The sequence below is a fragment of the Pteropus vampyrus genome, unplaced genomic scaffold (genome assembly GCF_000151845.1).
Source record: "Pteropus vampyrus isolate Shadow unplaced genomic scaffold, Pvam_2.0 Scaffold2, whole genome shotgun sequence".
Classification (NCBI taxonomy): domain Eukaryota; kingdom Metazoa; phylum Chordata; class Mammalia; order Chiroptera; family Pteropodidae; genus Pteropus; species Pteropus vampyrus.
This window is the reverse complement of record NW_011888783.1, coordinates 30,993,471-31,009,313: the sequence shown is the minus strand read 5'-3', so window position 1 is coordinate 31,009,313 and position 15,843 is coordinate 30,993,471. Positions and strand designations below refer to the sequence as shown.

Genomic DNA, 15,843 nt, shown 5'->3' with positions numbered 1-15,843 from the left:
GAAAATAGCTGATAGGACCTCAGAACAGGTTGTAAATTAAGTCTGAAGAAATGAAATACAAACTTTATTTTACAGTGACAGTAGAAAAAGAGACATGGCTATTCCCTTCATATAATCTATTAACAACCTGAACTGTTAATTAAAATAAGCGGTAATTCAGAAAGCAACTAAACCTATACTGGAAATTAAATTAATCTGGATAATTTAGACAAGATCACGACTCTCTTCATTTTAAAGCAAGGATTTAGATTGTGTTCAAATTATCTGGTCATTGAGCCCCTGTTCCCATTTCAGTTTTCTGTTGTTGATATCATCTATAAACCAAATTGTGTTATAAGTGAAAATAGGTGATGCTGGCATTTATACAGGAGGTTATTCTTCTATACCTTAGTTTCCCTCTTTGATACACGTTGGTTGTTTTTATTTTCAAAGGCCTCTCCAGCTCATTTATTCTGAGTATCTAATTGCACTATTCAGGCCACAATAGTGCCTGCATGCACTAGACATGATTCTGTCTCATCAGAGTTCTTAATAAAGTACATTTTCTTTGCCTATTTTGCTCTCATAGTCCTGGAAAAGAAGCAGTGATTTATAGTTGTATTCTAAGAGATTCTTATTAATTATAGGAAAGTTAATGGCTTCCATTACAACTATATTGTAGCATCACCAAATCACTATAAGAATATTGATATCTATTTGTTCAGAAAGGAACCTTGAAAAAAGAATTGCATTAAGATGTATATCATGTATTTCTTTAATCTGATTAGTTGGCTGAGACCCAGCCAGTGCTTTGTCAGCAGATCTGGAGTAAAACAAAGAAGCTATAATTAATAAAATTAATTCCAGATATAGAAACGAGATTTGAGGTGACATTTCGGTCATAACATTTCTTTTGAGCTTAGCAGAATGGAGAGACAGTTTAGGATGAAGTAATTGTTCTTAATGATTAAATGAGGATGGTTATTTTTCTCATGCTACTGGCTGTTAGGACTATAAGTTGGCAGGCGTGAGGGTACAAAACTGTCTGACAAATTTAATCTGAAAGTTCAGAAAATAAAATGGTATGGTTTAATTTACTATTTTTATCTTCCTTTTCTTATGAGAACTACAAGTAAAATACTACGACATGTCTATCTTCATCATTCTAACAATAAGAAATTGTTGGTCGCCAGTCTTTCTCACCTTCTAAATCCAATCAGTTGTCAAGTCCTGTTAAATTTGTCTCTTAAATAAATATCTCTTTGATCTATCTTTACAGCCACTTGTTTGGCCATTGTCTTTTAACACAGCTTTCCAGCTGCCGTACTTGCTTCAGCCTTGCCCTGATCAGATATTCTTCCACAGAGCAGTCAAGGTGATTTCTGCAAAACACTATCAGACAGTGTCACAGCCTTTGATAAAACACATCAATTACCCCCCACTGAGTGGAGTAACATATTTTTTCAGGTGATGAGAACAATTTTCCCACAATATTCAACACCAAATACTCTTTATCTGATAGAGGTTTTTCAGCATTCCAAGGAAATGGAAAAGGTTACATTTTCACTATGGAAATAGATTTGTATAATAAGATCTTGGTCCCTGAAAGTAAATATTAAAATATTAATAGTAGCCAATATTTATTGAGTCCTCCATGAAAGAGAATAATGGAAATTGTGAGATAGGGTTTTTAGGATATTGGTTGGATGCTGTGGAAGGCTTTTTTCTGTTTTAGCTTTGGCGTGGGGGAGCATGATATCAAGTTAAGAAACTGTTCAATGGGCAATTTGCGTAGGTGGGATGTGGACTTGAGGTGAAATAAAGAATGATTGTAAAAGGCATGCAAAATCTGTAATCTCCTTCCAAAGCTAATCGATATCAAGAAGAAATGACTTATGAAACAATATCACCAGGATAACAGCAAATCTTTATAATCGTGAGTGCAGTCTAAGCTACGAACCTTGCTTTGATTACAAGTTATTGCACTATGTAGGAAGAAATCTTGGTAGGGATGGATGCTTCCAAAATGTAGGGAGTTCTCTTTAAGAAAGAGAAGACTATAACATTATGAAACCAAATATATGAAAAGAGAAAGGACTAGTGTTAATGAAAGTCCCTGGAGCTTAAGTTTCATAAGTATCATGTAAACTCTACCTCTGGCAAATTGAAGTTTTGAATGTTTACTTTCTCTTTCTCTTGAAAAATAGTCTATGTGCTTCCCCCTTTCTTTTGTGATTACAGGGACATTTCTGCATAAATATCCTAGCAGATGCTTATAACAGTCCTAGACTTAAATTTTATATACTCTTATATAATGGAACTTTATTGAAAGTTGTACTTCTTCCACCGTTTATTAGATATTATATACACTTAAAGAATTGATGTCCAAAGAAAGATTAAAAGAACCATGTATTACTGAGGGAAGAAGGACATTTAAAAGAGCAGGATAGCCTATAAATAACTAGGCAATGTCAGCATCAGAGGGAATGGAGCCCTTGTTGATGGTATAAGCAGTAGTTATGATTTCCAATTATAATGGGGACATTTTCTTTTACATTTTTAAAGAATGATTATGTAATTTCATATTTGTGGACACTTTGACATTAGACTTTGATTTTGGAAATTAGCTTAGACTACATAGAAAATATACCTATTACTTGCCTCCATTGATTTTGTGAGATAAAATATAAGCACAGCAAACAAATATGCTTATTTATACTTATGTATATAGGCTATAAATGGCCTAATGTGATGAGTAGGGTGTTTAGAACATACAAATTTAAGAACAACAAAATGAAGTGCTGTTTAAGAACAACATAAGAGGGTGACTTAAAGGTAATTTTTAAAGTAAATTTTAAGTTTTTAAAAGCCTTTTATGGCTTTATGAATTATAATAATCAAAATTTAGAGATTGATAGAGAAGAAAACAGATTTGGTGATAAATCTATATATCAATAGTTTTTTTTCACCACATGCATCATGGTTTATAGGTACCATGGTTTATAGGTACATGCATCATGGTTTATAGGTACATGGTTTAAAGCATAGTGAAATTGTTGAGAAATAGCTTATAAGCATAGATACATGCTCATGTCTGGAGTTAAATAGTAACTCCAAAAACAGAAGTAACCTGGCTATATCACTTAAAAACTGAGGGCTTGAGTGCCTTATTTAACCTCTTTTAGGGACTGACTTTTTTGTTTTTGTTTTAATTTTTTAACCTTTTAATTTATAGTTTTTATGAATAGTCTTAATTTTTAAGCTCACAGTAAAATCGATCAGGAAGTAGAGTCCTCATACATCCCTTTCTTCACCCCCACTCCACCCTCCCACACACATACATCCTCACACATAATGTCAAGGCCCAGTGTGGTGCATTTGTTATAGTCAGTGAACCAATAAGTGCACATCATTATCAATTTAAGTACATGGTTTACATTAGTGTTCACTCTTCGAGTTGTACATTCTAAGTTTTGACAAATATGTAATGATATGTATCCACTATTATCGTACAGAATAGTCTCACAGCCCTAAAAATCCCCAGTATACCACCTATTCATCCCCAAACCCTAGTAATTGCTGATCCTTTTACTGTCTACATAGTTGCCTTTCCCAGAATGTCATAAAGTTGAAATTGTGCAGTGTAATACAGTTTTTTCAAATTTGCTTTTTTCACTTAGTAATATGCATTTAAGGTTACTCCATGTCTTTTTTGTGGCTTGATACCTCATTTCTTTTTATCACTGAATAACGTTCCACTGTGTAGATATTTACCAGTTTGTTTATCCATTGACCTATTGAAAGACACTTTGGTTGCTTTCAGTTTGGACAATTATGCATAAAGTTGCTATAAACATTTGTGTTTAGATTTTTGTATGGACATAAATTTTCAAATCATTTGGGTAAATACCGGAGTCTAATTGCTAGATCATATCGTAACTATATTTAGTTTTGTAAGAAACTGCCACATTTTCTTCCAAAAGCGGCTGTACCATTTTGCATTTGTGCTAAAATGAATAAAAGTTCCTGTTGTTCCACGTCCTCACCAGCATTTGTTGTCGTCAGTGTCCCAGATCAGTGGTATTTAGTCTTACTTTTTAGTTTTCTGATGACATGTGATGTGAAACATTTTCTATATGATTAATTGCCATTTGTACATCTTTGATGAAGTGCCTGTTCAGATCCTTTGCCCATATTTTTTAGGTTATGATCTGAAAAAGAAGATAGTAACTATTCCACAGTTTTGAAAATAAAATAATTCATTTAAATATCTTAGCATAGACTCTACAATGTATGTGAATTAAATATTAGATGATTAAACATAACACTGCCAATCAGCTTCCATTCCTATTTTTCAAAATCATTACCTCAAATATTTTTCCTTTTGATTTGGCTTAAAATATTTCCATTATTCTTGACTCATCCTCTCAATGCATATAAATTTCTGTCATTTCTTTCTCTGGAAGTTTGGTTAAATAAAAACATGAGTTAGTGAATGAATCAGTCAATAATTTGGATACTTTAATGTCAATATATATGAAAGAAAATTTAATCATAACAGTTCGTGTATTTTGCAAGTCAGTCAAATGAAATATGACTTTGTTCACTTCTGGAATGTTTATCAGGAAGAGTAAAATATTACTTGAAATAAAATAACTGCATTTTATTTCATTAAATTAAAAACAAGCTATTTTCTAGTTATCGTTTGTGTTATTCGAAAAGTGACATCTTAAGACAAACATCACTAGCTCAAAAATCTATTAAAATTGGTAGAATATTTAAGAATGTAGTTTCTGATTAAGAATGACACAAAAATTGATACTTGTGGATATATATGGACACAAAATAAATTTCTTTTTTACCAATGATTAATTTTATCTTATAATTCCTAAGTGGTCATCTGGCCGGAGATCTTGATTCCCAGTATTCCTAGTGGATTGATTCACTCACCTGCTTTTCCTCCTTTTTTCTTGTCTTCCTTGTTTAGATCTTGGCTATATTATGATAGTAATAAGACTTTAAATATTAGCATCATTTACATGGTATAAATAATTTTGTTAATAAATGTCAGAACATTCTTCAAATATATATGTCATAAAATGTTGCGGTAGATTACCAGGCCACTTGAGAATTTCGCCCTTAAACCCTGGGTCTCTCTATTAACAGAATGCTTGTTGACAGATCATTTGTTATTTAAAACCTGGGAGAAAATCTGGGCTGCCTTAGGAGTTGAACTATATTTTAGCATAAACTTAGAGTTTGATTATCATTCTTTTCTGCAGATGTCAATTTTAAGGAAGTTACTTTTGCATCTCATAGACTGTTTGCCTCAGCATTTTTAGTTCTTTGACTTTTTTCTTTATGTTTTTTTAAATGAAGTAAATTAAAATACTATTTAAGGAGATGAGAAATTACATAATTTAGGGAAACTTAACAATTTGACTTTTAAATACTTGTTTATGTCACAATGTAAAGTTAAATTCTTTCATAAGACTTGTATATACATATTTAAACCAATCATTCATTTTTCTTTTTAAATACATGTGGTAAAATATTATGTATTCGTGATTATTACTGTGATGTGTCACCTAAAATAAAAGATGCTCAGTAATAGTTACTATAAAGTTTTAGGAACTTTAGTTTTTGTTTAGACTCTATAAATAACATAACAGCGAAATTAGAAGCAAAATTTTCTGACCTCTTACTGCAAAGCATAGAACCAGAGCAACTGCTGAACGGCAAATATTTATTCAGGCTCTGTTTTAAGCCTGCAAGCAAACAAAATGTATTTGAATTTCTGCCAAAGGAGATGTTAAAAAATAGCTATAGTTTATGATTGAAAAGATGTAGCAGCCTATATAAAAAGTAAACCTCATGAACTAGGGGGAAAACAAATTTTAAATTGTCAGTTAAAAATGGATATATTACATTTTATAAAATGATTAGTTATAATTGCATGAGAAATAGAAATTTCGTCAAAACTTTAGATTTAATTAGAGGCCAATATTTTTAATTGTCTTTTGATTTAATGCAGATAAATCTAACCTCTTTGGTGTATATATCTAAACATACATTTATGGGTGTATAATTTTACAAAAGTGAAATTATAAACTAACTGGTTATCATTGAAAGCAGTTTACTAGCAAATGTGTCCTGCTTCTTTGTGCAAGAGTCATTCATATTTTATACAGTGATTATATATAACATCTTGATATTTTTCTTCCTACTTCACTAATAAAAATGAGAAGCTCTTAGTATTGATGTTTCAGAGTCAGTTTTGGAGTTTAGTAGTTGAATTGAATAGATTATCACCTTAAAAGAATAAAAAATAATCAAGATTGACATATTACAGATATCTATTTCACTAATAATTATATCCCTTGCATTTTTGTCAGTGACAGTTGCTTCTGGTGATAAATAGATTACTAATGGGTATGGAAGCTCTGATTCATTCAAAAATTTGACTACTCTTGCACAGATATTTTTAACCTTCCTATTCTTCCTCTTCCTCCATTCCTCCAACTGTCTCTACCCAAGAATGCATTGAGCATATAATACCTAGCACAATAGAGATTTTGTCAAGGTGGATAAGAGCTTCCTTAAGAAGCTTATTCTAATGTGATTTGTTTCTGTAACCACAATTAACAAATAGGAACTGTATCTTAAATTCATATACAAGTAGTTGTACCTTTGTACAACAGACTGTGTGCAAATGTCTTTCCCCACTCAAGAATGTGTTTTTCTCATATGGTGGATATGGACTTTGTGGCAAACTACTAGTAATTTTCAAGACTAGATTTAAACATGGAGGTTGAGAGAGTTCATCCTTTACTTCACTGCCATAGCACCTTGCAATTCAGCACCTAGAAAAGTGACTGGCAGAAAAGAGATGTTTCATAAATTAATAAATGTTAACTATTATTACTTATTGAAGTTAATTATGTATGACATTGAAATATATACAATATCTAGCTGGTGAATAATGTGGGTATGTGTGCTGGCAATATGACATTTAAAAGACAATGTATTAAAATAGAAAAATCAAGAAAGATTTCATAGAATTAATGACATTTGATGTGAACTTTGAATGTGAGGAATTTTGTCAATAGGTGGAAAGATGGCAGAGCATATTTCAAGCCATTGAAACAGCATGGACCAAGTAATATGCCTGGAAAACAATAGTTGCTAATAGGAGAGTCATCCATTCAAGATATCAGAGCAGAATAGCATAGAGGTTAAAAAGGCTGGCTCTGGAATTGGAGGGCTTGAGTTTATATCTTGAATATACTATCTCTTATCATGTGACATTGGACAAGCTATTTCCCCTCCTGATATATCAGTGTTGTGAGAAAAATTAGATGATCATATACACAGTAGAAAACATTTAAGATTTGGAATGTATTTTTTACTATGTGTTGTTCTTATTATTGTTAAGAGGTTTTAAAAAGACAAAACTATAATAGTAAGTTAGAACTAGATTTTGAAGGAACTAGGTAGGCATGCTAATAATTTGGGTGTTATTTTTAATTTCTTTCTAAAATGTATTTATTTATTTGGTTTAAATATCATATAGTTCAAATGTTACTGGGTCCCACCTTCTAATACCGTCATATTAGAGGTTAGAATTTCAGCCTGTGAATTTTCAGGTGATACAAACATTCAGTCTATAACACCATACAAAATGGTTATGAATAATATTTTAAAGCAAAGTTTTAGGAATATATTTGAAAAACAGGGACTAATCTAAGCATTTAATTATTTTGTAATTTGCATGTAACATTTTTAAAAAGTTGACATGTGTTACTGCTTCAGAGAGTATTTCAAAAGATTTTCTTCTATATGACTAGGAATAATGTTCTCTAAAATAATTAAATTCCAGTGTTATCTGAAAGATGTTCTGTTTTCTTTTAAGCTAGAAATTTATTACGTTTTCCTTTGAAAAATATCTTTTCTGATGTCAGGCTTATAATACGGGGTATTCCCCAACAGTAATTGGGTTACATCATACCTATACCATTAAGATGTATTGAAAACAACAACAAAAATAATATCTTAACAGGTTAAAACAATAGCATAAATGGATTCAGGTAGCTCTTATTTTGATTCTATCATTGATAATGCAATGAATCATGTTTTAATAAGGAAAAAAGAAAAGATGAAAAAGATGTGCTAAGAATGGGACATTTCCATTGTGAGGTTAAGGGAATGATAATCAGTTGAAAGTATATTGGGCAAATTATATCATGCTTCTACATAAAGTGAGAGTGGAAAGCTAAAGGTAGTGAGGGCCTTGTCAACATAGCAGAAGCTAATTGTGTTTTGAGGGAAGTAGGTGCTAGTGTAAAGTTAGTAACATTTGTGCAGGGAGATCAGGTTAACAGTGCCAGAAGTGACTCAGTTTATAATGTGTGCAATAATAAGCCTTTACTCATACTCCAGATAAGTATAGACAGCATGTCTATGTCAAATAAAACTTAACCAAGTTGAAAATCATTTCATTTGCTTTGAGTTGATTCTGAGAATTGAGGTGATCACTAAAGAATTACAATATATCTAAGATGATCTTTTAACTAATTAGAACCCCAGTAATAATAATGAGTGATAATAGCTACCAATTATTAAACCTTTATTATTTACCAGGTAATATAGTAGACCCATTAAATAGATTAAATTATTTATAACTGTAATAACCATATGAATTAATTACATATTACTATCTCTTATTACTATTTATATTTATAGCAGTCAAGGTTCAGATAATTTAAATAATATGCCTCAGGTCTTACTAATAGTTTATGGTTAAAACAGCAACAATCTTAAGTTTATATTCAAAGCCCATGCTCTTTTGTTTAATATCATCTTTGAGTCTCTTTATACTTTTAGCAGTATGATCATGAATTCTCTGTCAAATTTGTATGTCATTGACCCTTAGCATCTGCACTTATATACTTTCTGAGAGTCTAATATTTTGTTCTAGTGGTCATGGTTAAAAATCAATGTTCCTTTCTTTTGTTCTACTGGGAACTTAGAAACCTAAAATATTTCATTTGAAATCTTTGTTGCTAAATTTCTTATTGCAATTTTACTTTCTAATAATATAATTGAGTTTTTCTTGTTTTTATTTTAGAGGTTTTTTTTTAAATTCTTGGCCTAGCTTAAGCAATAATGGCAAACTGATATATGAGAACACATTGTAAGAACAGTGCTTTAAATAATAGGGGATAATATTGGGTTGACTTCATGCCAGAAACTTCTACTTCTCTCTAAAAGTCTATCTGAGCAGAATATGTTGAGCTTTAAAGGGGTTCTGTCTATTTGAAAACTGCAGTTTTCAGAAGCAATTTATATATTCTTAATAGCTTTGCAACCTATATCTCAAAGAAGCTTTATGCCATAACCCTAATATTATTGCACAGTGGTGTACACAATGTCTTTGTTTTATAAACAAGGTTTAAAAATGAACAAAAAAGAACCACATTCTTCCTCAGAAAGCTTATAGTTTAAATTTGGGTTCAGCTTAGTGCAGCACAACAGAGATCATGCAGAGAGTGCCATACCTTACAGTTATTATGTACTGGGAGATGGGTGAAATTTTGGAAGTACTTTAGGGAAAAAACATCTATATATCTTATTCAGTAATCCTCAGAGCAATACCTAGAGTGGTCTAGGAAATTACTTTGTGATATAGCACATGCTTAGTCAATTCAGTTATAAAAAAACACCATCGATTTGAAGAAAAAATGGATAAACAGAATAGATTTAAGGAAGAAAAACAATATATTTTGCAGCTCTGGTGTGTGGATGTGTGGGTATACAAATGAAATTTGTAGAGTAGTCATGAAATCCATATTTACGGACTCTTTGGGAAGAAAATAACCAATATTTATTGTGCATGCAATTAGTATTTATTACCTAATTTCATTTAATCCTTACAATTTCCATTTGAAAATAGTAGAGTGGGCCTTAATTTACAGAGTTGTGAAGGTTAATGATAATATGTTAAAAAGTGCTTAAACACTTGACAAATAGTAAGCCCTATAGAGATATTACCTATTATTATTATTATTATTATTATTATTATAATATTGCTAATTGAAGATTTACTTTGTGTCTTCAGAGAATTCTCTCTCTTCCAGCAACTTCTATATTAAGGTTAGGATAAAGCCTCCTGTGTGCAAAAGTTATTGGTTGTTTGATAGTTTCTGTGTCACAGCATTCAGACCTTCCCCTTGGCCTGTGGTTACATTGTGTTTAGCCATCTTATACCCACCTCATATAGGTAACATATGTATCATCTCTGATTGAGAAATAATAGAGAATGACTGAGTTAGAGGTATTCTGAAAGTTTAATTAAGGACATGTCAAATAACAATTCACTTTATCATTTTCTCTTAAAAAGCTTTTAGACTTATTTGAATGAACATTCAATTTAGTGAAAGAGATGGACTTAATAGCATGGGGTTAAAGGCAGAATCAGGACAGGGAAAAGTAAAATATAAAGAGATTTGAGTACATTGCTTCTATTATTTTAGATGGACACTCTGATGCTGTAATAAATTAGATTAAACAATAATATATAACTATTTTATCCATGAATCGATGCACAGAATAATTTTTTTTTTTTTCACAAAATGCTTTTCATCTAAGGATTCAGAAGTCCCAGCTATTTCCAGTAGCAACTTCTGTTGCTCTGCCAGTTTCCACAGAGATGAGCTTGTGTTGATTTTCATAACATTTGTTCAAGTCTGTAATCTGGTAAAACATGGAAACAGTTGCATTGCCAGTTAAGAGATACAATATGTAGTACTCTTTGATTAATGCTTTCACCTGCATTTGTTTTGACTCAAGTGGCATTTGCAATTATGAATCTAAACATGAATTACTTTAAAATAATTTGGATTAGAGTAGGAAATATCATAAGACAATGAATTCTATAAGGAAAAATACGATGATGCATGTTCTTAGAAAATGTAATTATATTTACTTTAAATATTCTCAATTGAAATTTGTTTTATTTTTCCAACACAATTTTGAGATAACTTCTGTAATAATAACATTACTCAATTACGTTTTATGTTAGCGCATTGTCTAAATTGAGGATTGACCATTATAGACATTTTCCTGTTATCCAATTCTAATGTTTTCATGCCATCATCCATACGTTGATTATACATTAGTATTCTGAGGTGAAACCATATTTAAAACTGTGATGTTGTTGAAGTGGGAGTGTTTGATATTTTTGTACCTACATTTAATGAAAGTGTAAAAGAAACAGCAAAAAACAAAGGTTAAAATGCTGGCAAATGTTCTTGATGTAATTACCAAAGTCTTGTAATGGACTTAGTCGCCTACCTTGCTGCAGGCCTTTTTATACACCTAAGTTTTCACATTTAGTCTCCCAGCTATTAGAGATACTTATGTAGATATGCTGAGAAACCTTAAGTGTTGAAAATATGAGTAATTTTTTTCTATATTTTAAAATATGGTGAACACCATGCCATTTACAGATGACATGTTGTTGGATTATACATTTGAAGCCTACATAATTTTATTAACCAATGTCACTCAGATAAATTCAATAATAAATAAATACATAAATGTATTTTGAAGTTCAATCGATTATTTCACAAAAGAGGATTGCTAGTTGTTTTTAAATGTAATATTCTGTATTTCTAATATGGGACAAATGAATAATATGTCAAAATTTCCTTTTTATATTAATTCAGTATCACTAATTTCCAAGAAGAACAAGAAATGAAAGTAATTTCTACAGAACAATAAAAGCTGTAGTTATCATTGGACGTTGCTTAAATACCAAGCACTGTTCTATGTACTTTACTTATCTCAAATTTTCAATAGTTTTATGAGAGAGGGTATTTCTATCTCTACTTTGTAGAAAAGAAAACTGAGCTTTATAGAGCTTAAAGTAATTTTCACAAGCTATTTAGTTGTGTAATTGGCAGCCAAATTCATATATTTTTCAATTATATAAAGATGTTGCCTCACAAGTATTAATTTGCTATGGAAGGAAGTAAAGGCAATTTCATATAGTAGAATAAAATCCCCACCGGACTTTTCAGTTCAAAATCATCCACTGGCATTTTAGTAACAATGCCTATGGGTATTGTTATGTGAGCAAACATTTGAAAAAATCTGTTTCCATTGTAGCTGTTATTGCACCACAATAATCGATGACCTGTTTCACTGAAGTGAAATATATTTTTTTAATTTTCTGAATAAGTGATGATCTGTAATTTTCTCATGAAATATTTAGTCAGGGGCTAGAAAATTGTTTGTAATGCAGAATGCATGTCTGTAAAATTGTTTGTAAATACAGAATGCATGTGCATAAAACTTACAAAGTACTTTCAAACTAATTTAGTTATCTTCATACGTAAATGTTTGGGACTATTCCTGATGTAATATTGATTATGAAGACTGATATTTAGTCACTATCAGATTTCCACCATGACAGTTACATGGATAAATTGTTTAGAAATGGATCCCTAACTTAAAAAATGTAGACATCATGGAAAAATAAAACAGCAACAACCCCGGAAATTTAAATAATACTGACATATTTTTTTCCTACAGCTTCTTGGTCTGTACCCAAAGAACGTCAAGAGATTTAATCACTCTGAGCACTATATTTCTTATTTTTAAAATGGACATAAGAATATTTTCTTATCAGGATGATATCGAGGATTAGAATTAATATAGAGAGAGCACATAACACAGTGCCTGAAATATGATAGGCATTTATTTTCTGCTTAAGTTCCTTAAATACTTTCTAGGAAAAGTCGGTATATAAGTGGTAACAACTGATTCTCTGGGGATACATAACTGATAATAATATGAGGCAAGATTTTGGGAAGATTCAATCAAGGCTTTCTGGGTTGTTAATTATGCATTTTATCCTGATTCTAACTATTGTGTATGTAATTACTAGTCAGGGGGAAAAGACAGACTATCCCTTTATCCAAACTATTCCAGGCTTAAACACAATAGAAATTTTTGACAGAAAGAAAATAGAAATGAATGAAGAAAGAGTGTCATTACTTGTTTAAGTTATACTTAATTATTCTTAAAATTCATCTATCATTTTACATTGTAATAGCTACTAATAAAAGTCTGATAGTAAAGGTAGAGGAAAGTAGAGAATTTTGCAACTTACAGAAATTGTATCTCTTGACTAATGTAAGACTGTATTTGATATATGGTTTTAATTTATTCACATACTTTCGGTCTTAACAATGAATATTCAGAGGTTGACCGATTTAATAGTAACTTAGTCTAAACATTTGATTTATAAAGAGAACACAGTTGAGTAAATAAGCCTAGTATGAGGCAAATATCCAAGCAACATAAATAGCAGAATTCGACATTTGATATCCAGCATACCATTTCAGAGATTCTTATAGCAGGAATAGAACTTGAAACATCACACTGATTTTAGCATATAGACTTTTAAATCTTGAGCAAAAGTTCATTCTGGTCTTAAAAGTCCAGGAGAATGGACCCACCACAATGACCTTCCATAACCCAAGATAGAAATATTTCCAATTTTTATTCATTTAGCAAATTCTTGGGATAGTTATCTTTGCTGTGATTTATTAAGAGCAAACTATTTGTAGACATTAAACAACACGTTTTCCATTTCTCTACATGTTATTTTATTTCATGCTCACAGCAGTCATGTGGGGCAGGCATTATTTTTCGTACTTTACTCAACAGAATAGGAAAATGATGCTAAATTAAGCATCTTTCTTAAGTTTACACACTGATAATGTTTGCATTCAAAGCCATGTTTGTTTCATATATCACATTGCTTCTTGAATAATGGAAAATGGTAATGTCTCCTCTTGTCTCCTTATTCCTAACACATAGGTTAACATTATTCAATGTCCTTTTACTTTGGTTTATGAATAATAAACAATTAATAATACTTTGATATATTACTCTCTATACATGAAAGTAGCTGTGCCCTGTGTTTTTCATTGGGAAAAAGTATAACTCTAAGCTGTCAACTTATATTAAAACTATAAACATAATGTATTACTCAGTCTACTCCTATCAACAGTCCAAAGCTTGATCAGAGAGCAAGATACATTCCTTAGTTCAAACTGGCTTTACTTGTGCTTCTACTTGCATAATTTATCAAGGATTTTCTTTTTGCTTATAGGGATGACCTGCCAAGCTCGAACATCATATACTGAAGATGAAGTTCTTTGGGGTCATCGTTTTTTTCCTGTTATTTCCTTAGAAGAAGGATTCTTTAAAGTTGATTATTCTCAGTTCCACGCAACATTCGAAGTCCCCACCCCACCTTATAGTGTGAAAGAACAGGAGGAGATGCTTCTTATGTCATCCCCTTTAATAGCACCAGCCATAGCTAACAGCAAAGAAAGACATAATTCTGTGGAATGCTTAGATGGACTAGATGATATTAGTACAAAACTTCCATCTAAGCTACAGAAAATTACTGGAAGAGAAGACTTTCCAAAAAAACTCTTGAGAATGAGTTCTACTACTTCAGAAAAAGCCTACAGTTTGGGAGATTTGCCTATGAAACTTCAACGAATAAGTTCAGTTCCTGGCAACTCAGAAGAAAAACTGGTATCTAAAACCACCAAGATGTTGTCTGATCCCATGAGCCAGTCAGTGGCTGATTTGCCACCAAAGCTTCAAAAGATGGCTGGGGGAGTTTCCAGGATGGAAGGGAATCTTCCAGCCAAATTAAGAAAAATGAACTCTGATAGATTCACATAACAAAACATCCCCTTAGGCATTATTTACCATTTGATTTAGTAATAGTCCAATATTTTGCTGATGAGGTAATCCTCTCTAAGGAATCTGAAAGGTACATTCCCCCACCCCCCACCACCAAGTCATATCTGCATATTTGAGGACCTTTACTTCCAAGCATTGCTACCGTGCAGAAAGCAAAAGTTGTGAAGGGAGGACATCACAAGGAAATTCTTATTAATGGGCATGTATTATCACATCATGCATGCAATAATGTGCAAATTTTGCATTTACTTTTATGGCATGATTTATATATGGTATATTTATTTATATTGTATATTATGGAAAAAAATATATATATATTTAAAGGGTGGTACTCTCCATGACATTTCTAACATATATATTAAGCCAAACATGAGTGGATACCTTTCAGGGCGATAAAACTATATATATGTATGTGTGTCTATATGTATATGTATAAAAAAACACATATATACACACAAACATACATATATATCTGATAAAATTGTGATGTTTTGTTCAAAGTTGTAGTTCTTGTGCATGTTTAATTTATTAGGTTAAGAAGGCTACTGGCATTAATTATTATTACCAAATATTTTAGCCTTAAATTATTTGTCATTTTAAAACCTGATTTAATGTTTTCTGCTTTTTAAGGTCCTGGGAGGTTTTCAATTGTACTTTATATGAGAGAGTTTCACAAATCTGTACTATTTGTGGCCCTGCAAAAAATATAACCATTATATATTTAACTTGTAAATTTTAGATCATATCAATATGCTAAAAATTTCTTATGGTTTTTAAAAGTTACTAGTACTGGGGGAAATAAACATAGATAGATTTGAGAATTGGTTTTCTCCTGGCCTGATTAAAATCTGGAAATCTGTTTTGTATATGATCTAATACAAATACGAGCTCTGAACAAATGCTGAATCATTCTTATAGTCAGTAGCCAAGTTATATTGAATATATCAGAATTCGTGTGAAATCACATAATTAATGGTCCTGTTTCAAACTGAGTCAATTGGTAATATTTTCACCATTTTTTTCCCTGAAACTTCTATCATTTTAAAAACCAATAATTTATCTTTGAGACGATAC

The 15,843-nt window shown here is 31.2% G+C and overlaps 1 protein-coding gene across 2 annotated transcripts in view; it reads left to right on the top strand.

The window, feature by feature from the left end:
• KCNJ3 (potassium voltage-gated channel subfamily J member 3) overlaps positions 1-15,229 on the top strand; it is a 138,936-nt gene extending 123,707 nt beyond the window's left edge. Inside the window, exon 3 of one of the 2 annotated variants that reach the window (XM_011359257.2) lies at positions 14,162-15,229. In XM_011359257.2, coding sequence (XP_011357559.1) covers positions 14,162-14,748 — 587 coding nt within the window. In that variant the 3' untranslated portion in view covers positions 14,749-15,229. The remainder of the gene's footprint in view (positions 1-14,161) is intronic. The other variant, XM_011359264.1, reaches the window with a different exon arrangement.
• Positions 15,230-15,843: the final 614 nt, after the last annotated feature.